Source organism: Balaenoptera borealis (genome assembly GCF_965194805.1).
Source record: "Balaenoptera borealis genome assembly, chromosome: 1".
NCBI lineage: Eukaryota > Metazoa > Chordata > Mammalia > Artiodactyla > Balaenopteridae > Balaenoptera > Balaenoptera borealis.
This window is the reverse complement of record NC_138860.1, coordinates 36,402,715-36,427,671: the sequence shown is the minus strand read 5'-3', so window position 1 is coordinate 36,427,671 and position 24,957 is coordinate 36,402,715. Positions and strand designations below refer to the sequence as shown.

Here is a 24,957-nt window from a genome sequence, read left to right as displayed (position 1 = left end):
CTGAGTATATCTGGGTAAACATGAGAATATTTATGAAACTGTAGACTACCAGATGTTAAACATTTTGAAAATCTAAACGATATAAATGGAAATATAAATTACTAATATTCATTAAAGTAGATATAGAAAGCTAGAATAGACCAAGAAACTTGTAAAAATAGAAGAAAAAATTTCACCTATAAGTTCTATCACAGTTTCAAGTAATATATACTTCTAACCGTAATTTCAGGTGTTTCACAAGAGGTAAAGGAGAGAACTTAGCAACCCATTTTATCAAGCCTAAGTTTGATATCATAATATTATACCCATGTAAAAGTGATCATATAGTACTCCACCAAAAAAAAAAAGCAAAATACATTTTAAAATGTAGAAGTAAGACTAGTACATAGTAGGACATAGTTAGAAAAAACTGTATTGTTCTAACACTGTATAACTGGAACTAAATAACATCAACCAAAATTCCAAAAGACTTAAAATTAAAAATGAAAATTCTTTAGGAAGCTTCTGCTTCTGGTAATGGTAATCTCAACAATTCAAATCAAACATCACTCCACCCATCTCACCCCCAGAGAAAAACTAGAAATGCTGGGTAAAATATAAAACATATCAGAATGCATCAGGGTGCTAACAAACTGGTTTCATAGAAGGTTAAAATCCAGGTGAGAGCCAAGCATTTGGGCTACTTTCCCCCCTAGGAAGGTTAGTTGAACCAGGAGGGGGCATTTGATACTGAAATTAAGAATTTGGATAAGATTAGTTGCAGTTTAGACACAGTTGAAGAAAAATCAATGAATTGGAAACTAGGACAGAAAAAAATATCCAGGACAGAACACAGAGAGACAAAAGGATCATAAATAGACAAAAGAGTAACAGAGGAACCATACTTAGAAAACTGTTTAAAGCATTTATTGCCAGGAGACCTACAATACAAAAGTGCTTAGAAAGAATTGTTTAGGCTGAAGGAAAATAGTGTCACATAGAACTGATAGAACTGCAATATGGAGGAAGTGTAACAGAAAGAGTTAATGTGTAGATAAATATAAATAAATACCATTTTTATAAAAGCAGCAACTATACTGTCTTGTGAGATATATAATATATGTTAAAAAAAACAGTAGAAAATTGCAGGAGAGCATAAATGGAGTTAAACTGCTATGGTTCTTGCATTGTTTGGGAAGTGGTAAAAAGCATTATTTATAATAAATTAGATTATACAATTATAATAGGTTATAATTATAATAAATTAGATTATAATAAATCAAGGATCTATATTGGAGTCTCTAGGATAGCATTAATAAGAAAATAAAGTACAACTAAAATGTTCTTGAGGAGAAAAAAATAGAATAATAAAAATACTTGATTAATTTTAAAATGTGAGAAACCTATAACTAACTAACCTATAACTATAGTTAGTTTAAACCTAACTATATCAGTAACTATATTAATCTGAAATGTCCTAAACATTCTAATTAAAAGCAAAGATTTTCACACTGAATGAAACAACAAAATCTGAGTATATGATGTTTACAAGAGATAAATTTTATTTTATTTTATTTTATTTTTATTTATTTTTTGGATGTGCTGGGCAGCTTGTGGAATTTTAGTTCCCTGACCAGGGATTGAACCCAGTCTCTCGGCAGTGAAAGCACAGAGTCTTAACCACTGGACTGCCAGGGAATTTCCAGGTAAATCTTAAATATAGGACAAAGAATGGATGAAAGTAAAAGATGTGCAACATATATAATACAAAAACAGAAAACAAAAAAAGAAGGCTGGTGTATCTATATTGATATCATACAAAATAGATTTTAAGGCAAGAAATATTATGAAAGGTAAAGAGGGACATTTCATTATGATAAAAGAGTCAATTAAGCAGGAAAATATAATAACTCAGAAATTTCATGCATGTAATAACATAGCTTTTAAATTACATAAAGAAAAATCGCTAGAGCTGATAGGAGAGATAGACAAATCCAGTCATATTTGGTGATTGTAGTGGTTTAAATGGTGATTCCCTAAAAAGGTATTCCATGTCCTAACGCATGGTACCTGTGAATGTGAACTTATTTGGAAAAGAGTCTTTGAAGATATAATTAAGTTAAGGATCCTGAGATGAGATCATCTTGGATTAACAGAGTAGATCTTCAATCTAAAGACCAGAGTGTTTGTAAGAGACAGAAGGGAAGGGGACACACACAGAGGAGAAGGCAATGTGCAATGGAGGCAGATATTGGAGTGATGCATCTATAAGCCAAGGAATGCCAAGGATTGCAGCAGCCACCAGGGGTAGGAGAGAGGCATAGGACAGATTCTTTCTCCCAGGAAAAGGAACCAGCCTTGCTGACACCTTAATTTTGGACTGCTGGCCTCTGAACTATGAGAGAATAAATTTCTATTGTTTAAAGCTACTACATTTGTGGTAATTTGTTATGGCAGCCCTAGGAAAGTAACACAGGTATTTTACACATTCCCATCAATAACTGAGGGAACAAGTGGAGGAAAAAAAACACAGTAAATCATATTTTCCTAAGAGACATTTGTAGAAAATGACATAAAACAACTACACCTTCTTTTCAAGGGCATATGTAACATTTTACCAAAACTCCATATTCTGGGCTATAAAACATATTTCAATAAGTTTCAAAGGATTAAAACAAAAGAATGATAACTAAAAAATCTCCAAGTGTTTGAAAATTAAGTAACACACTTTAAAATAAACTATGGTTAGAAGAAGATATCAAAAGGAAAATTAGACAATTTTTCTGTATAGTGATAATGAAAATATAAAGATTGTGGGAAGCAAATACAGCACTTTTGGAGAAAAACTTACAGGTTTAAATATATCTGTTAGAAAAAATAAAAGCTGAAACAAAATTATCTAAGCTTCCATATTAAGAATTAATGAACAGAGAACACCAAATTAAGCTCAAAGAAAGTATCAGAAAGGAAATAATAAATCAGAAATCAATAAAATAGAAACTAGTTATACACTACAGAAAATTAAGTTAAAAGTTGTTTTTCAAAAAATCTTTGTAAAATTTATAAACGCCTAGTAAAAGTAATCAAGAGGAAGAAATTTTAAAATGTTACCATTATCAAGAATTAAAATAGAGATATCACTACAGACCCCATACACGTTAAAATAAGAGGATATAATTAACAACATTATACCAATAACTTAGCAAATGTAAATGAAATACATTCCTTAAAAAGCACAACATACTAAAACTTATTAAATAAGATATTAAAAAATCTTAAAAAAAATTTATAGCTATTGAAGAAATTAAATCAGTAATTAAAAACCTAACAACAAAAACTCACATCCAGATTGCTTTACTGCTGAATTATTGCAAAGATATAAAGAAAAATAATATTAATGTTACATAAATAATTCCAGAGAATAGAAAAGAATGAATACTTTCCAAAACATTTTATAAGACTAGCATAATCTTGATGCCCAAACCTGACAAGGGCATTAAAAGAAAAAAATAAATTAGAGTTCAACATCTCTTGAGAACATAAATGCAAATTTTCTAAACAAAATATTAAGAAACTGAACAGAGCATTACTTACAGAGGATGGTATAATGGTCAAAATATGACTTTCACTGACTAATTTTTAAATATTAAACCAATCTTACAATACTTGAATAAAATGTATTAGCAATCACACACACACAAACACATACACCACACACAAGATAATCATATATAACACATCATGACCAAGATGGATTTATTCTAGTAATTCAAAGCTGGTTAGCTTTCCAAAGATCAATCAATGTAATACAAAACATCAACAAAGTAAAGGAGAAACAGATATGATTATCTCAATAGATGCAGAGTGATAAATTAGAACACATATTCATGATGAGTCTTTCAGCAAATTAGATAGCAAAAGGAATTTCCTTAATCTGATAAGGATATCTGCCAAAAATTTACAGGAAATATCATGCTTTATAATGACTATGTAAAACCAATATTATCTCTTCCATTCGACATTGTACTGGAGTTTCTAGCCAATGCAATAAAATAAAATAAATAAATAAAGATACAGGAAAGGAAAGATTTAAAAATATGATAATTATTCACAAATAACATGATTGTTTATGCAGCATATCAAAAAGAATAGGCAGATAAACTATTGAATTTAAAAGAAAATTTAGCAAAGTTGCTGGATTCAAGGTCAAATGATTATATGTCTAAGAAATAAACAATTAGAAAATAAAATTTTGAAAAAGATATCTAGGAATAAATCTAATAAATGATATTTGAGACTTCTATAATGTAAACTGGAAAATATTAAGAGAAATTAAAGAAGACTTCAAAAATGGAGGGATGTTCATGAATTTAAAACTCAAAAATGTAAATATGTTAATGGTCCACAAATTGATCTACTGAGTCAATAGAAGCTCAATACAAATTCAAGCAGGATTTCTTTTTTTGTGTGTGTGTAAACTGACAAGCTGATTCTAAATTTTATATGGAAATGCAAAGGGCCAAGAGTTACCATGTAAATTTGAAAGTAAATGGTTAGAGGATACGAGCCACCAGATATCAGTCTTAATATAATGCTATGAAATGAAATGAAAACAGTGTAGTAAATAAACCAAAGGAACAGAACCTCTCTGGAATGAGATTCACATATCACATCACCTGACTTATGGGCATTGTGGTATACAAGGAATGGTCTTTTTAAATAAATGTTATTAGATTAATTATCTATCCAACAGGGAAAAAAACCCAAAAATAGAATACTTTGACCATACTCCACACTATACAAAAAATAAATTTGAGATGAATCACAGACTTAAACATGAAAAATAAAATGATAGGCAAAGATTTTTTTTAAGTAGAACAGAGAAAGCAGTAACTAGAAAGGAAAAGACTCATGAATTAGACATTATTAAAATGTATTCCTATTACCAAGGACATCATTAAGAAAGCAAAAAGACAAGTTTTAGCCTGGAAGAAAATTTTTGTGTTACATTTATTGGAAAATCTGAGAATATGTAAAGAACTTCTACAGAACAATAAAGAGACACACAAACAGGTAAACATTGGGGAAAAGTTTTAAACAGGCATTCATAAGCGTATGAAAAGGTGCTCAGCATCAGTCATTAGGAAAATGCAAATTAAAAACCACAGTGAGCCACCAGAATAGCTAATATTTAAACAATTGATAAATAACAAGTTTCCAAGGATGTGGAGCAGCTGGACCTTTCATATGCTTCTGGTGGAAGTGTAAATTTGTACAACCATTTTATAAAATCTTTTGGCAGTATCTATTAAAACTGAATACATTTATAGCCAGCAATTCCACTTATAGAAATATAAACAATTTATATAGATTTGCATGTACATAAATATGTATAGATTTGCATATGTATAAAGATTCCCAAATTTCTATAGATTTGCATATGTACCTGTAAGAAATACTGCTGATATTTAAACAGCTGAATTTACAAATTAATTAAATACAGTATAGCAATAGAAAAGGTCCAATTAATCCTACATACAACAACATGGATGAGTCTCCTAAGTATAACACTGAGCAGAAGCTGGACACAGGAATACACATTTTTTTGTTCCTTTAATATAAAATTTAGGAAGAGGCAGAGTTAATCTTTGGTGATAGAAGATAGAATAATAGTTACTTTGGGAAGATAATAACTGAGAAAGGGCAAGATGGGGAGTCTGAGGTGGTGATAATGTTCTATACCTTATCTGAGTGCTATTTACATGGGTGCGTTCACTTTGTAAAAATTCCATGAACTGAATGATTAAGATTGTGCACTTTACTATATATGTTAAACTTCAATAAAAAGTCTGCACAGTGTGAATAAATTGTTGGGGAAAAAAGACCATCTAACAAAGTAAATTCCAGGCCACAAGTCTTTATTGATGAATTCTTTCAAATATCTAAAAAAGAATTAATGCCAATCTCACCTAAACCCTTACAGGGAAACAGATATATGGAACACTACCAGCTGGCTTTATGAGACTATCATAAATTTGATACTAAAATCTGATAAAAACATTACAAGAAAGAAAATTACAGTCTAATCTCTCTAAAAAGTATTAAGAATGGAGTAATAAAAGTGTTCTAAAATTAGTGGTGCTGGTTACACAAGTATGAATATACCAAAAATCATTGAACTGTATACTTTAAAAGGGTAATTTTATGGTATGTGAATTATATCTCAAACAAAAGCATATTAAACAACAAATAAAAATTATAAAATATTATGACCAAGCTGATTTATTTCAAGAATGTAAAATTGGAATTTGAATCAGTTTGTCTTTCAAAATTTCTTAGCAATGAAGAGCAAAAGGGAACTTCCTTAATCTAAAAATGGGTATCTACAAAAATACCTACAACAAATACCAGATTAATAGTGAAATATTTGATTGAATCTTTCCCTTTGAGATGGGGAACAAAACAAGGATGCCTTCTAGCCCCCAAGGTGAAATGTTACACTGGTGGTCTACCTAGTGAAAGAAAGAAAGGAAGAAAGAAAGAGAGGAAGGAAGGAAGGAAGGAAGGAAGGAAGGAAGGAAGGAAGGAAGGAAGGGAGGGAGGGAGGGAAGGAGGGAGGAAGGAATGAAGAGAGAGTTCCCTGGTGGTCCAGTGGTTAGGACTCAGTGCTTTCACTGCCATGGGCCCAGGTTCAATCCCTGGTTGGGGAACTAAGATCCTGGAAATCATGTGGCATGGAAAAAACAAAAAACAAAAAACAAAAAAACCCAGAAAGAAAGATAGAAGGAGGAAGGAAGGGATAGAGAAAGAAAGGAAAGAAGCAGGAGTAAGAGGAGGAAGAGGGAGGGAGACAGAAAGTTTGTAGTTATCTACTGTTTTTGTACAATGTCATCCAGGCTAAATTGGAACTAGTTTTCCCAGACTTACTTTGCCTGCATGGTTCTAGGTTGGGGTTAGAGTTTGAGAAATTGGCATGAAATGCAAGGTAGAAATGAAGCAACAGCCGTTCCACTCTGAAGGTCATCCCTGGTTAGAGGTGGCAAGGGGACAAATGCACTAAACAAACGGACAGGTTCCCATTTGTTCTTGCTCTCCTTATTTCTGCATCCAGCTGTCCTTAACTGCTGGTCCTGCTTACCTACAGTGATTCCAACCCACTCTCAGATGCTTCACTGTGAGCTTACAGAAGCAGTAGTCATGAAGAGCAAAACACTTTTATAGATTTCTAACACCAGCCCTCTTCCCAGTTCTACCCCAGCAGTCAGATGTGCTTAGCTTCCTGAAAGCCCCAACTCCAAGACAGGTAGTTAGTGATTTTTCTGATCTTTTTAGAGCAGCTCCACATGCAATTGGATAAAGTTTAATTGCATAATAAATCTCTTATTTCATAATACCAATAGTAGTTCTGCTTCCATATTTGGACCAAAATTTATCCCAGAGTAACAGAAGAGTCTGGGATTGGTTCTTTGATACGATTGGATTTAAAGGAATTAACGTTGCCCATGAAAAAGGACACACAAGTAGTTTATGGCGTGTAGAGAAAGAAGATAACATCAGTTAACACCCATAGACATCTACAATCAATAGAAGCAAGGTTTTGGGTGACCAAGTGGTTGCTGTCCTAGAACATTTTAAGGAAGGCAAATAATGGAGTTGGTTGCATACTTCTAAGTGCACCAGAGAACTTAAGAGAAAGAAAATTGTGAGTACAAAGCTTTAAATTCCTGCTCAAGGTCTGGATCTGGAAGCTTCTACATCTGTCCTAAAAGAAACACTTGTATCCTGTGGCCACAGGGCCAAGATTCCTGAAAAACAAACACACCACCTAATCCTGTGGCTGAACTACAACGCAAATTGAATTCACAATTTCAGAGTCTCTTATGCTAAAGTTTGGGCATTGATTAGAAAAAGAAAGACTCTGAAAATTGAGATGGAGATATATGGAAAAATTTCTAATGAAACAGAATATCTTGAACCAGGAAATTCTTCCGAGAGAAGATCTTCAAGATGGCAGAGAAGTAAGACGTGGAAAACACCTTCCTCCGTACAAATACATCAAAAATACATCTACATGTGGAACCACTCCTACAGAACACTTACTGAAGATCTGGCAGAAGACCTCAGACTTCCCAAAAGGCAAGAAAATCCCCATGCACCTGGGTTGGGCAAAAGAAAAAAGAAAAAACAGAGACAAAACAATAGGGATGGGACCTGTACTTCTGGGAGGGAGCTGTGAAGAAGGAAAAGTTTCCACACACTAGAAAGCCCCTTCACTGGTGGAGATGGGAGTGGGGCATGGGGGAAGCTTCAGAGCCACGGAAGAGAGTGCAGCAACAGGGGTGTAGAGGGCAAAGCGGAGAGATTCCCACACAGAGGATCAGTGCTGACCAGCACTCACCAGCCTGAGAGGCTTGTCTGCTCACTCGCCAGGGTGGGTTGAGGCTGGGAGCTGAGGCTCGAGCTTCAGAGGTCAGATCCCAGGGAGAGGACTGGGGTTGGCTGCGTGAACACAGCCTGATGTGGGCCAGTGTGCCACAGCTAGCCAGGAGGGAGTGTGGAAAAAAGTCTAGACCTGCCTAAGGGGCAAGACACCATTGTTTCAGGGTACACAAGGAGAGGGGATTCCTTCCCTCTCTGCCCACAGAAGGCAGAGCACCACCTAAATGAGCTCCAGAGACAGGCATGAGCCAGGGCTATCAGCTCAGACCCCAGAGACGGGCATGAAATGCTAACACTGCTGCTGCAGTCACCAAGAATCCTGTATGCAAGCACAGGTCACTATCCACACCCCACTGGGAGCCTGTGCAACACACCACTGCCAGGGTCCTGTGATCGAGAGACAACTTCCCCAGGAGAACACACAGTGCGCCTCAGGTTGTTGCAACACCACGCTGGCCTCTGCCACCACAGGCTTGCCAGACATTCCAATTATAACTACCGTACCCCTCCCTCCCCCCTCCAGCCTCAGTGAGCCAGTGCCCCCTAATCGGCTTCCGCTTAAACCCTGTCCCGTCTGGGCAGGAACAGATGCCTGAGGGCAACCTACACGTAGAGGTAGGGGCAAAACCAAAGCTGAACTCCAGGAGCTGTGTGAACAAAGAAGAGAAAGGGAAATTGCTCTGTGCAGCCTCAGCAGCAGCGGATTAAATCCCCACAATCAACTTGAGGTACCCTGCATCTGTGGAATACCTGAATGGACAATGAATCATCCCAAAATTGAGGTGGTGGACTTTGGGAGCAACTGTAGATTTGGGGTTTGCTGTCTTTGACTGATTTGTTTCTGATTTTTATGTTTATCTTAGTATGGTTTTTAGCACTTGTTATCATTGGTGGATTTGTTTATTGGTTTCGTTGCTCTCTTCTTTTTTTAATTATTATTATTATTTTTAAAATTTTAATAATTTTTTTTTTCTTAAATTGTTTTTTCTTTCTTTTTTTCTCCCTTTTCTTCTGAGCCATGTGGCTGACAGGGCCTTGGTGCTCCAGCCTGGCATCAGGCCTGAGCCTCTGAGGTTGAAGAGCCAAGTTCAGGATATTGGACAACCAGAGACCTCCCACCCCACATAATATCAATTAGCGAGAGCTCTCACACAGATCTCCATCTCAACACTAAGACGCAACACCACCGAACGGCCAGCAAGCTCCAGTGCTAGATGCCCCATGCCAATCAACTAGCAAGACAGGAATACAACCCCACCCATTAGCAGAGAGGCTGCCTAAATTCATATTAAGTTCACAGACACCCCAAAACGCACCACAGGACGTGGCCCTGTCCACGAGAAAGGCAAGATCCAGCCTCCCCACCAGAACACAGGCACCAGTCCCCTCCACCAAAAAGCCTACACAAGCCACTGAACCAACCTCACCCACTGGGGGAAGACACCAAAAACAATGGGAACTACGAATCTGAAGTCTGCAAAAAGGAGACTCCAAACACAGTAACTTAAACAAAATGAGAAGACAGAGAAATATGCAGCAGATGAAGGTGCAAGGTAAAAACTCACCAGACTAAACAAATGAAGAGGAAATAGGCAGTCTACCTGAAAAAGAATTCAGAGTAACAATAGTAAAGATGATCCAAAACCTTGGAAATAGAATGGAGAAAATACAAGAAACATCTAACAAGGACCTAGAAGAACTAAAGAGCAAACAAGCAATGATGAACAACACAATAAATGAAATTAAAAATTCTCAAGAAGGAATCAGTAGCAGAATAACTGAGGCAGAAAAATGGATAAGTGACCTGGAAGATAAAATAGTGAAAATAACTACCACAGAGCAGAATAAAGAAAACAAAATGAAAAGAATTGAGGACAGTCTCAGAGACCTCTGGGACAACATTAAACACACCAACATTCGAATTAGGGGTCCCAGAAGAAGAAGAGAAAAAGAAACGGACGGAGAATATATTTGAAGATATTATAGTTGAAAACTTCCCTAATATGTGAAAGGAAATAGTCAATCAAGTCTAGGAAGCACAGAAAGCCCCATACAGGATAAATCCAAGGTGAAACACGCCAACACACATATTAATCAAACTATCAAAAATTAAATACAAAGAAAAAATATTAAAAGCAGCAAAGGAAAAGCAACAAATAACATAGAAGGGAATCCCCATAAGGTAAACAGCTGATCTTTCAGCAGAAACTCTGCAAGCCAGAAGGGAGTGGCAGGACATATTTAAAGTGATGAAAGGGAAAAACCTACAACCAAGATTACTCTACCTAGCAAGGATCTCATTCAAATTAAATGAGAAGAGAAATTAAAATATTTACAGACAAGCGAAAGCTAACAGAATTCAGCACCACCAAACCAGCTTTACAACAAATGCTAAAAGAACTTCTCTAGGCAGGAAACACAAGAGAAGGAAAAGACCTACAACAACAAACCCAAAACAATTAAGAAAATGGTAATAGGAACATACATATCAATAATTACCTTAAATGCAAATGGATTAAATGCTCCAACCAAAAGACATAGACTGGCTGAATGGATACAAGAACAAGACCCGTATATATGCTGTCTACAAGAGACCCACTTCAGACCTAGGGACACATACAGACTGAAAGTGAGGGGATGGAAAACGATATTCCATGCAAACGGAAATCAAAAGAAAGCTGGAGTAGCAATTCTTATATCAGACAAAATAGACTTTAAAACAAAGACTATTACAAGAGGCAAAGAAGGACACTATATAATGATCAAGGGATCGATCCAAGAGGAAGATATAACAATTGTAAATATTTAGGCACCCAACATAGGAGCACCTCAATACATAAGGCAAATGCTAACAGCCATAAAAGGGGAAATCGACAGTAATACAATCATAGCAGGGGACTTTAACACCTCACTTTCACCAATGGACAGATCATCCAAAATGAAAATAAATAAGGAAACACAAGCTTTAAATGATACATTAAACAAGATGGACAATTGATATTTATAGGACATTCCATTCAAAAACAACAGAATACACTTTCTTCTCGAGTGCTCATGGATCATTCTCCAGGATAGATCATATCTTGGGGCACAAATCAAGCCTTGGTAAATTTAAGAATATTGAAATCGCATCAAGTATCTTTTCCAAGCACAATGCTATGAGACTAGATATCAATTACAGGAAAAAAATCTGTAAAAAATACAAACACATGGAGGCTAAACAATACACTACTAAATAACCAAGAGATCACTGAAGAAATCAAAGAGGAAATCAAAATATCTAGAAACAAATGACAATGAAAACACGACGACCCAAAACCTATGTGATACAGCAAAAGCAGTTCTAAGAGGGAAGTTTATAGCAACACAATCCTACCTCAAGAAACAAAAAATGTCTTAAATAAACAACCTAACCTTACACCTAAAGCAATTAGAGAAAGAAAAACAAAAAAAACCCCACAGTTAGCAGAAGGAAAGAAATCATAAAGATCAGATCAGAAATAAATGAAAAAGAAATGAAGGAAACAATAGCAAAGATCAATTAAATTAAAGCTGGTTCTTTGAGAAGATACACAAAATAAACCATTAGCCAGACTCATCAAAAACAAAAGGGAGAAGACTCAAATCAATAGAATTAGAAATGAAAAAGGAAAAGTAACAACTGACACTGCAGAAATACAAAGGATCATTAGAGATTACTTCAAGCAACTCTATGCCAATAAAATGGACAACCTGGAAGAAATGGACAAATTCTTAGAAAAGCACAACCTTCTGAGACTGAACCAGGAAGAAATAGAAAATACAAACAGACCAATCACAAGTACTGAAATTGAGACGTGATTAAAAATCTTCCAACAAACAAAAGCCCAGGACCAGATGGATTCACAGGCGAATTCATCAAACATTTAGAGAAGAGCTAACACCTATCCTTCTCAAACTCTTCCAAAACTTAGCAGAGGGAGGAACAATCCCAAACTCATTGTACGAGGCCACCATCACCCTGATACAAAACCAGACAAAGATGTCACAAAGAAAGAAATCTACAGGCCAATATCACTGATGAGCATAGATGCAAAAATCCTCAACAACATACCAGCAAACAGAATCCAACAGCACATTAAAAGGATCATACACCATGATCAAGTGGGGTTTATCCCAGGAATGCAAGGATTCTTCAATATACACAAATCAATCAACGTGACACACCATATTAACAAACTTAAGGATAAAAACCATATGATCATCTCAATAGATGCAGAAAAAGCTTTCAACAAAATTCAACACCCATTTATGATAAAAACCCTCCAGAAAGTAGGCATACAGGGAACTTACCTCAACATAATAAAGGCCATATATGACAAACCAACAGCCAGCATCGTTCTCAATGGTGAAAAACTGAAACCATTTCCTTTAAGATCAGGAACAAGACAATGTTGCCCACTCTCACCACTATTATTCAACATAGTTTTGGAAGTGTTAGCCACAGCAATCAGAGAAGACAAAGAAACAAAAGGAATCCAAATCGGAAAAGAAGAAGTAAAATGGTCACTGTTTGCAGATGACATGATACTATACATAGAGAATCCTAAAGATGCTACCAGAAAACTACTAGAGCTAATCAATGAATTTGGTAAAGTAGCAGGGTACAAAATTAATGCACAAAAATCTCTTGCATTCCTATACACTAATGATGAAAAATCTGAAAGAGAAATTAAGGAAACACTCCCATTTATCACTGCAACAAAAAGAATAAAATACCTAGGAATAAACCTACCTAAGGAAACAAAAGACCTGTATGCAGAAAACTATAAGACACTGATGAAAGAAATTAAAGATGATACAAACAGATGGAGAGATATACCATGTTCTTGGACTGGAAGAATCAACATTGTGAAAATGACTCTACTACCCAAAGCAATCTACAGATTCAATGCAATCCCTATCAAACTACCAATGGCATTTTTCATAGAAGTAGAACAAAAAATTACACAATTTGTATGGAAACACAAAGGACTCCGAATAGCCAAAGCAATCTTGAGAAAAAAACGGAGGTGAAGAAATCAGGCTCCCTGATTTCAGACTATTCTACAAAGCTCCAGTAATCAAGATAGTATGGTACCGGCACAAAAACAGAAATATAGATCAATGGAACAGGACGGAAAGCCCAGACATAAACCCACACACATATGGTCACCTCATTTTTGATAAAGGAGGCAAGAATATACAATGGGGAAAAGACAGCCTCTTCAATAAATGGTGCTGGGAAAACTGGACAGCTACATGTAAAAGAATGAAATTAGAACACTCCCTAACACCATACACAAAAGTAAACTCAAAATGGATTAAAGACATAAATGTAAGGCCAGACACTATAAAACTCCTAACTGAAAACATAGGGAGAACACTCTATGACATAAATCACAGCAATATCCTTTTTGACCCACCTGCTAGAGAAATGGAAATAAAAAGAATAATAAACAAATGGGATCTAATGAAACTTAAAATCTTTTGCACAGCAAAAGAAACCTTAAACAAGATGAAAAGACAACACTCAGAATGGGAGAAAATATTTGCAAATGAAGCAACTGACAAAGGATCAATCTCCAAAATATATAAACAGCTCATGCAGGTCAATATCAGAAAAACAAACAACCCAATCCAAAAATGGGCAGAAGACCTAAATAGACATTTTTCAAAGAAGATATACGGATTGCCAACAAACACATGAAAGGATGCTCAACATCACTAATCATTAGAGAAATGCAAATCAAAACTACAATGAGGTATCACCTCACACCGGTCAGAATGGCCATCATCAATAAATCTACAAACAATAAATGCTGGAGAGGGTGTGGAGAAAAGGGAACCCTCTTGCACTGTTGGTGGGATGTAAATTGATACAGCCACTCTGGAGAACAGTATGGAGATTCCTTAAAAAACTAAAAACAGAACTACCTTACCACCCAGCAATCCCACTGCTTGGCATATACCCTGAGAACACCATAATTCAAAAAGAGTCATTTACCACAATGTTCACTGCAGCTCTATTTACAATAGCTGGGACATGGAAACAACCTAAGTGTCCACCAACAGATGAATGAATAAAGAAGATGTGGCACATATATACAATGGAATATTACTCAGCCATGAAAAGAAATGAAATTGAGTTATTTGTAGTGAGGTGGATGGACCTAGAGTCTGTCATACAGAGTGGTGTAAGTGAGAAAGAGAAAAACAAATACTGTATGCTAACACATATATATGGAATCTAAAAAAAAAAAAAAAAAAGGTTCTGAAGAACCTAGGGGCAGGACAGGAATAAAATAAAGACAGAGACGTAGAGAATGCACTTGAGTACACGGTAAGTGGGAAGGGTAAGCTGGGATGAAGTGAGAGAGTAGCATTGACATATATACACTACCAAATATAAAATAGATAGCTAGTGGGAAACAGATGCATAGCACAGGGAGATCAGCTCAGTGCTTTGTGACCACCTAGAGGGGTGGCATAGGGAGGGTGGGATTGAGATGCAAGAGGGAGGGGATATGGGGATATATGTATGCAGACAGTTGATTTGCTTTTTTATACAGCAGAAACTAACACAACATTATAAAGCAATTATACTCCAATAAAGATGTTAAAAAAAATTGTAACCACAAAGAAAAGTAAATAATTCTAAATACAAAAAAAAAAAAAAAAGAAGAAGAAGATACACAGATGGCAAAGAAGAAAAAAAGAAATTCTGCCAAGCCTACTTTGCCAGAAGGAGAGCCTTCCTCCCTGGTCTGAGGAGAAAAGCATCCTCGTGCCTGAAGAAACTAACAGACTCTCGTGAGGTAGCTGTCCTGATAGGACTGCTGTGGAAAATACAGAATGCTCAGTTAAATTTGAATTTCAGAAAAAAAAGAAAATTTCTAAGTATATCCCAAATATTGCATGGCACACATTTATTCTACAGAAATATCTGTTGCTTCTCTGAATTCAAATTTAATTGGGCATCTTACATTTTTATTTACTAAGTCTGGCAACCCAAATTGCAGGGACTGCTGATTTTCCTCAGGACATATCCCTACCACCTTGCATTGTTTCTAGTCCTCTAACCAGATTCAAGCCCTGACAGGACCAGGGAGATCTGGGGAAATAAAACTTATGACCTGTGAGAAAGTATAAAATACAGCAAAAGAATTGAGATTCTGAATTCAATGTGTTAGTTTGAGTGTGGCCTAACAGAATGAAGTTCAAAAGCAGAACATTATTAGTGTACTGCAGAGGAAAACATCCTGTGGCCTAGGGACCTAGGAATGCTAGAGTGGATTTATCATGTAAGACTTGTTCATCTACTCCCTAATTATCTCCATGGTGCACATAGGTTGAAAGTGAGACCTTTTACCCAAGGCTTTGAGAAATACATTTATGCAGAAGTTTCAGCATCCTTGAAGAACTCTGTGATGGTTATTCTCCATAGGCCAGGAATGACAGTGGGAATGGTAGCTATTAAATGGGGTTACCTGAATCCAATGGGGATGAAAGGACCTCAGGGTCACAGAGGCCAAGTGGTAGCACTTAACTGTCAGAGACAACTGAAGCAGAAATCAGAATGATTTTCCTGCAAAGATCTTTGTCATTGGCTCATTGATCATGGAATCGCTAAAACTGAAGCAGATGGATAGTGGTCTAAAGTTTTAGTTGATTTGTATTAGCAGAGAAGATCTAGGTCTAGTGAACAGAAGTCTGACTTGAATCACTACAGAAGAGAGTTGTGGTTATTTATCAACCAATTCTAAGACTTGAGAACCAGTTTAGAGACCCAGAGCAGCTTCAATAAAACGGGAGACTGACTCTTCTTGAGGAAGAGGAAGCAACTGCTGCACAGTCAAAATGTATACTGTAAGTTTCCTCCCTACCCTTTACCAAGGAGGCTTAAAGCCATTTGCCAGGGTTGGATATAGAAAAGGTTACAGAATTATAGATAGAGACAAAAATATGGAAATATGTCAAGGTGTATTATTTTTAATATAATGAGATCTTGTATAGTCTTGTATAAATTGTGTATAAAACATACTATTTTGTCATCTGATTTTCTTCACAGAAATATATATAATAATCATCTTTATAAATATTAAGTGTTTTTCCATAATATCTTTTTATGGCTGAATAAATTTCCAATGTATGGATGTATTTCTTCTAATTCTGCATGGCTATTTTATGCTTCTTAGGGAATTCTCAGTAGTCACTTTTAACATGTCTTTTTGCTTCCAATAGGTTACTTGCAAACCATATTAGGAACCATGCAGTGCATTTAGGTTAGTTTAACATGTTTGCCATTATAAAGTATGCTGCAATAAAAAGTTTACAATCTGTTTATTTCCTAAGTATAAATTCTAAGAAGCGGGTCAAAATATAAGCCCAATTTTGAGGCTTATATTACATAATGACTTTCAAGAGAGTGTGTTGAACCATTGGCACATGAAAGTGTGAATTCCTCCACAGCTTCATCAAACCTCAAAGAGTATCACTTTAAAAATCTTTACTAATTTTCTAAGCAGGATGGTTATTATACTGGGGATGGCAGAACCAACATAATTCCAAATTAACTGAGGTAAATATAAAGTTTGAAGACTTTTATGCATTTAAGTCCCCAGGTTCAGAAAAGGCACAACCCAGGATAAAGAAGAACTTAAGAAAACAGTTGCCAGGACCCCACATGTATTTTTGAGACCATTATAGCTGTCTTCAGCCATCTGAATGACAGAATGAAAAAAATCAATCAAGATTTTTATAACTCCAGGGGGAAAGTGAGAACTTATTGGTAAAGGTGATAGAAAAGAATATTCCAACTCACTCTCACAAATAGGTGGGTCATTATCCCAGATGACAGAGTTGCCAGAGATGATGCATGCAGCAGAGGATTGACCAATGAGTCGGTATCTAGAGGCAAAGAATAATGAATGTTATATTCTAAATAAACACTTAATCCTGCTTAAATTGCTGCTTACAAGAGATTACAGTCTGGGAGAATACAGAAGGACAACTTCCATTTGTCAAAGTACTATTGCTTTCCCAACTTTTGTGTCTTTATTTGGACTTTAAAATTATCTTCTTCATGCCTTCTAAATTAGATGAGATCTCTCTTCTTTATTAGGTTAAGGCACATTTTTTATGTACATCTAAGATAAATAAGATTCATCAAACTATAACCAAAGGAAATCCAAGCAAGACAAACACAGTTGAACACTTATTTCATATTATAAATGTTAAAGGCAGAAATTCTCAATTAGTACGCCACAAGCTGTTCAAAGTTTGCTATACAATTTGGAAAAACTGATGACATTTATTTTTACTTCAGCTGAAATTTTCTATAGTCATGGAATGTTGGGCTGAACCATTCATGAAAATTGGTGGAGAGTAAGGCCGAACTTGATACTACTACAGGTTAAGATGAATAGTGTCAAATAACCGTCAAGTGTTATTTGGTATAGCTGAGAACACTACCTTATGAATATATAAGAAACTATGGCAGCACAAACTTTATTCAAACATCAAAATGGGTCAAATGGAGATCAAATGAAAAGAGCTGTGGATGTTCTTGAAGAAACCTGAAGCACTGTTACATTGAAGCAGTGGTTATGTTGTATTTATTAATGCCTTCAGTATTGTTTTCAGGTTTTTAATGCCTTCCAGTACACCATCAAAAATGAAAATATTCTAAATTGCACTGCAAACACACATACACACAAATAGACAACAAATGGAGTAAAGAAAAGCTGCAGTCTTTCCACTATGTGTGCACCTCTTCCTTCCTGTTTGCCATAGGAGTGGAGAATCATGGAGACTCCTCTGGTTTTTGACTTCATAAAGATTATTTCTTAAAGTGCTCTTTTTGATTTTTTAATCATGAGGATTGGGATAAAAATGGTGAAGCAAGTTCTAACTTGAGTCGGCAATTCTTCTGAAACGTTTTGTTTTGTTTTATTTTTTTGCATGTTGCCACATGATAGAAGAATGATTTATTAGAACAAATTCCATGACAAATCATATAAAATAACCATTTTCTGAAAGACATCCATAAGACCACTTGAGGACAAATGCACAGAGGTGCCTCCAAGAAGCCAGACAAATAAGTTACCAATCCCATGTCTGGTGTGAGTGGAGGAGCCCTCCTGCTGCTATCTTGAAGTCTAGGTCTCACCAACCAGGTTCTGCTGATGCTGCCATTGCAGGCAGAATAAGGCTCACATGCTGGGGCATGAGATATGTCAGCGCACCCAGGTTCCGCTATTGATACAGCTGCTGGTGGACTGGGACCTGCTGCTTCCCATGGGTGTGTGACATGGGAAGGATAGACTTCCCTCATCCCCAATTTCTCCCTATGCTGCTAATTTAGGCAGATTGGGCCACCACTATCACTAAGTGTGGGTCTCCCTACTACATCCTTGCTGAGCTTTCCCTTCCCCAGTCCTTTAACAGGAGAGTAGGCTTCTCTCTCTCTCTGCTTGTTGACTGTTCTGGCTTACAGTCTTCTATAGCACCCATCCTGAGAGATAAAAAGAAAACCCAGGGAACTCACTGCAGGGTCATTCTTTAAGTTCTGGGGTCCCTAGCCAGTCCACTTTCTTTCTACCTTTTGTGGTCCTTTTATGGTTGTATGTTGAACAATTTCTAGGGTATTTAGGTATATGTAGAGAGAGAAGCAGGGAAAAGTGAATCTGGAACTGGAAGTTCAGTAACAGCTCTTTAAAAGCCGATTATAAAAGTTAATAGTCATTGTAGAAAAAAAGTGAAAGATACAGAAAATTCCAGTAATGGAAAAAAATTACCTAAACAGTATCTTACAACATAGTTAATGGTTTAGAGAAGTGCTTCTCCAAAGTTTTATTTGCATAGAAATCACCAGGGCATCTTGTGAAAATATGATTCTGATTCAGTGGGTATGAAAATTCTGCATTTCTAACAAGCTCCCAGGAGTTGCTGACCTTGCTGGTCTGTGCACCATACTCTGGGTCAAGAACTTACAGAAAATTCTTTCAGTTTCTTACATGAAGAGATATACATGTAACATGGATGTCAGCTGTCAAGTAGGTGTGGTTAAACTGGCCAGGACCTATATTTCACAGCTGTGTGAGAGTCCTCTTCCACACACATGATTACTGTGTGTCTTAGGGCTAATTTCCCCATACTTCTCTCTGCTTTCACTTTCCTGTGTCCCTCCCTGCTGGCTTTGGGTTCTGCACAACATTTTATCTAGCAGCAATGCCCAGGATTTTTGTGGGTTTCTCCCCCAAATCCACTTGCTCAAAGCATTTGTTGTTGCATTTGGGGGAAGTTTTAGGGAGTGTTACACTGGGAAGTGAATGCCATTAGGCATTTTATTCCATCCCTCACTTGTCTTTCTCCTTCTTCTCTGGAAAAACAAGAAACTTCCTCTCCTTGCCTTGCACAGAACAGGCCCTTTGGGGTCTCACCTTCTTTAAATATAACATCTATCCTAAAACTGTTTTCATTATATACAATATTGTTGGGTAGGACACCTACATTTGCTTTTCAGATTTCCTTTTGGGGGCTTATTGAGATCGACAGTCCTGGGTTCTCTGTTTACCCCAACCTACCCATCATGAGTTCTCAGACTGGTGAGTTTGGGAGAAGGAATAGGGCAATTCATCTCAAACTTCTGCATTCCCACTCTTCATGCCTGCAGAGAGGATGTATTCTAGTTTATTCTCTGCTATGTGCTAAGGGGCCTCTCCTACCCCTGTGGTGAGTGGGCGTGGGGATGGGATGGATGCAGGAAGCTTACAGTTGTCCAGCTGTGTCTGAGAACAGGTAATTACATTTAATAATGGGATTTTAAAAATTAGGTCATTTAGCCCTGACCTAAAGTTTTATTCTCTACTAATCTCTTTCAGCAATAAAGATATAATTTGATCTTCATCTGTCTGATTCCTCAGCTGGTCCAGAAATTTGGTGGTGAAGATACATGTATTGTTTATTGGAATCCCTCAAACCCCAGCAAATATATTATAATCAATCCCCAGTATTTTTATTGGCAGAATAATATTCCATCACATGAATGGACCCTAATTTACTCAAATAATCCCCTGTTGTTGAACATTAAGATGTTTTCCATTCCAACCTTTCCAAGCCTTTGGAGTCTAAAAGACTTCAAAAAGGAAGACTGTTAAGTTTGACTTCTTGGCAAAAGTGCATTGCCTAAATTGTGTTAAATGGTATAAATTTGTATCAATTTATACTGCTACTAGGAGATTATGTCAATGCCCATTACCCTGAACTTCAAAACTATCAGCTATACAGAGGGATTTTTGTGTGTTTTGTTTCTTGCTATAGCTCCAGCTTCCAGAATAGTACCTATTCTTAGTATTTGTGGGCTCTGAATAAATACTTTTGGATTGAATAAGTGGTCAAAGTAGCGTATTATTGTTATTTTCATTTGTATTAATTTTATTAATAGCAAGGCCAGACTCTTCCACATGTATTTACAATTTGTACCTTTTTCTTTTGTTAATTGCCACTTTGTATCTTTTGATCATTTCTCTATTTAGGTGTTCATATTTTGTTTGTAAGGGCTATTTATATATTTTTGTGGTTTTTCATTTGTACTTTATTTGTTTTTAGTATTTGTATATGCGTCAATTCTATTAACCTCTCTGTGGATTCTGCCTTTGCTTGAAATGAACCCATTGACTTGGAATGTTCCTAAATCTGATACATATTTATCATTTTTTATTTTATTTTATTTAGGTGTCACATATAACATGTAATTCTTTGATCAATATGAAATTTATTGTGGTGCATAAAATGTGCTAATTATTTAACATAAATAAAAAATACTAGTTTGCTTACTGCTTTGAAATGCTGCATGATACCTTCATATAATACCCTCTTTTACAAATTTGGGTCTATTTCTGGACTTCCTATTCTACTCTTTTGAGCTCTGTATTTTATAATATACCATTATAATATACTTAAAATTACTTTAACTTAATAATATGCTTTGAAGTAAAGATGTTGAAGATTTGAATAATATAAACCGAAGCCCTTTTAATAGATTGGTTTTCAACTTTGTTCTCTACGGTGAGAGAATGTACTTTTAAATTCTATAGGTTATTCAAGCAAAGTAATAGATATACTAGGTAGAAAATCTTCATGTAGAAAATCAATAAATTTCTTTTACATCCTGATTACAATGAACATGATCTCATTTTTATAAAATAAATTTCTAAAAGGAAAAAACAAAAATACCCCAATTGTGACCCCAACTTATATGCAGAAAGTGTAACATTTTCTTCCCTCTATTTTGCTACATGGATTAATTTGTCTACTTTTGTTCAGCTGGAAATTATTTTTTACCCGATCAGGGTAACATCCATTAAAAATACATATGAATTTGTTTTCTCCATTTTTTGAGGTCAAGAATGAGACACTGACTATAAGTCTAGCACTTTAAAATTTTCTTAATTTCAAGATTTCTTTTTATACTCTGTGATTTTAGATATAATTATGTTCTTAAAACCTTCTCTAAAAATAATCTTCCTTTACATCAATGAAACACCCATGTTAAAAATAAATCATCTGATAACTTGTATCCTGAAATCTTGATGAACTATTTATTAGCTATAATATGTTTGTGTGTGTGTGTGTGTGTGTGTGTGTGTGTGTGTCTGTGGGTACATTCCTTAGTATTTTCTATACCAGATATGTAATTTGCAAACAGAGAGGTTGTTTTCTTTTTCTTTTTTTGATTGAACTATAGTTGGCATACAATATTGTACTAATTTCAGATGTACAATATGGTGATTTGACATATTATATATATACATATGTATGTATATATATGTATATATTGAATTGATCACCACAATAAGCCTAGTAACCATCTGTCATAATGCAAAGTTATTACAATATTACTGCCTATATTCTCTATGCTGTACATTACATCCTGTGATTTATTTACTTTATAACTGGAAGTTTATACCTCTTGATCTCCTTCACCTGTTTCACCCAACCCCCTATTCCCCTTCCCTTTGATGACCACCAGTTTGTTCTCTGTATCTGTGAGTCCATTTCTGCTTTGCTTTGTTTTGTTTGTTCATTTGTTTTGTTTTTTAGATTCCACATATAAGTGAAATCATATTTGTCTTTCTTTGTCTAAATTATTTCACTTAACATAATGCCCTCTAGGTCCATTCATGTTTTCACAAATGACAAGATTTCATTCTTTTTTATGGCTGAGTGATATTGTTTTGTATATATACTCCATCTTCTTTATCCATTTACCTATCAATGACACTTAGGTTGCTTCCATATCTTGACTATTGTACATAGATATATTTATGTTATGTCCTCTTCTTGGATTTATCCCTTTATCATTATGTTATGTCCTTCTTTGTCTTTTGTTACAGTCTTGGTTTTAAAGTGTATTTTGTCTAATATAAGTCTTGCTGTTCCAGCTTTCTTTTTGTTTACATTTGTGTGGAATATCTTTTTCTATGCTTTCACTTTCAGTCTGTGTGTGTCTTTAGATTTGAAGTGAGTCTCTTTGTAGACAGCATATATATGGGTCTTGTTTTCTTAATCCATTCAGCCATCCTGTATCTTTTTTTTTTTTAAATTGGGGTATAGTTGCTTTACAATGTTGCATTGGTTTCTGCTGTACAACAAAGTGAATCAGCTATATGTATACACATATCCCCTCCCTCTCAGACCTCCCTCCCACCGCCCTCCATCCCACCCATCTAGGTCACCACAGAGGACCGAGCTGAGCTCCCTGTGCCATACCGCAGTTTCCAACTAGCTAACTATTTTACACATGGTAGTGTATATATGTCAGTCCCAATCTCCCAATTCATCCCACCTCCCCTTCCCCCCATGTCAACACGTCTGTTCTCTATGTCTACGTCTCTATTCCTGCTCTGCAAATATGTACCTGTACCATTTTTCTAGAGTCCACATATATGCGTTAATATACAATATTTGTTTTTCTCTTTCTGACTTACTTCACTTTGTATGAGAGACTCTAGGTCTATGCATATCTCTATAAATGACCCAATTTCATTCCTTTTTATGGCTGAGTAATATTCCATTGTATATATGTACCACATCTTCTTTATCCATTCATCTGTCGATGGACATTTACGGTGTTTCCATGTCCTGGTATTGTAGATAGTGTTGCAATGAATATTGGGGTGCATGTGTCTTTTTGAATTATGGTTTTCTCAGGGTATATGCCCCTTAGTGCGATTGCTGGATCATATGGTAGTTCTATTTTTAGTTTTGTTAAGGAACCTCCATACTGTTCTCCATAGTGGCTGTATCAATTTACATTCCCACCAACAGTGCAAGAGGGTTCCCTTTTCTCCACACCCTCTCCAGCATTTATTGTTTATAGATTTTTTGATGATGACCATTCTGACTGGTGTGAGGTGATACCTCATTGTAGTTTTGATTTGCATTTCTCTAATAATTAGTGATGTTGAGCAGCTTTTCATGTGCGTCTTGGCCATCTGTGTGTCTTCTTTGGAGAAATATCTGTTTAGGTCTTCTGCCCATTTTTGGATTGGGTTGTTTGTTTTTTTTGGTATTGAGCTGCATCAGTTGCTTGTATATTTTGGAGATTAATCCTTTGTCAGTTACTTCATTTGAAAATATTTTCTCCTATTCTGAGGGTTGTCTTTTCATCTTGTTTATGGTTTACTTTGCTGTGCAAAAACTTTTAAGTTTCATTAGGTCCCATTTGTTTATTTTTGTTTTTATTTTCATTTCTCTAGGATGTGGGTCAAAAAAGATCTTGCTGTGATTTATGTCAAAGAGTGTTCTGCCTGTTTTCCTCTAAGAGTTTTATAGTTTCTGGCCTTACATTTAGGTCTTTAACCCATTTTGAGTTTATTTTTGCGTATGGTGTTAAGGAGTCTTCTAATTTCATTCTTTTCCCAGCACCACTTAATGAAGAGACTGTCTTTTCTCCATTGTATATTCTTGCCTCCTTTGTCATAGATTAGGTGAACATAGCTGTATGGCTTTATCTCTGGACTTTCTATCCTGTACCATTGATGTATGTTTCTGTTTTTGTGCCAGTACCATATTGTTTTGATTACTATAGCTTTGTATTATAGTCTGAAATCAGGAAGCCTGATTCCTCCAGCTCTGTTTTTCTTTCTCAAGATTGCTTTGGCTATTTGGGGTCTTTTGTGTTTCCATACAAATTGTTAAATTTTTTGCTCTAGTTCTGTGAAAAATGCCATTTGTAATTTGATAGGGATTGCATTGAATCTGTAGATTGCTTTGGGTATTATAGTCATTTTCACAATATTGATTCTTCCAATCCAAGAACATTGTATCTTTTGATTAGAGTATTTCATTCATTTACATTTAAAGTAATTACTGATAGGTAAGTACTTTTTGCCATATTGTTAATTGTTTTATGGTTGTTTTTGTAGTTCTGCTCTGTTCCTTTCTTCTTCTCTTGTTCTCTTCCTGTGTGATTGGATGACTCTCTCTAGCTTTATGTCTGTATTCTTTTCTCTT

The 24,957-nt window shown here is 35.7% G+C and overlaps 1 protein-coding gene across 1 annotated transcript in view; it reads right to left on the bottom strand.

Annotated features, from left to right (window-relative positions):
* The window catches only part of CR1 (complement C3b/C4b receptor 1 (Knops blood group)), a 159,951-nt gene that overhangs the window by 71,477 nt on the left and 63,517 nt on the right, over positions 1-24,957 (bottom strand). Inside the window, 2 exon segments of the mRNA XM_082363858.1 lie at positions 2,831-2,844; positions 17,261-17,346. Of these exon segments, the coding sequence (XP_082219984.1) occupies positions 2,831-2,844; positions 17,261-17,346 (100 nt within the window).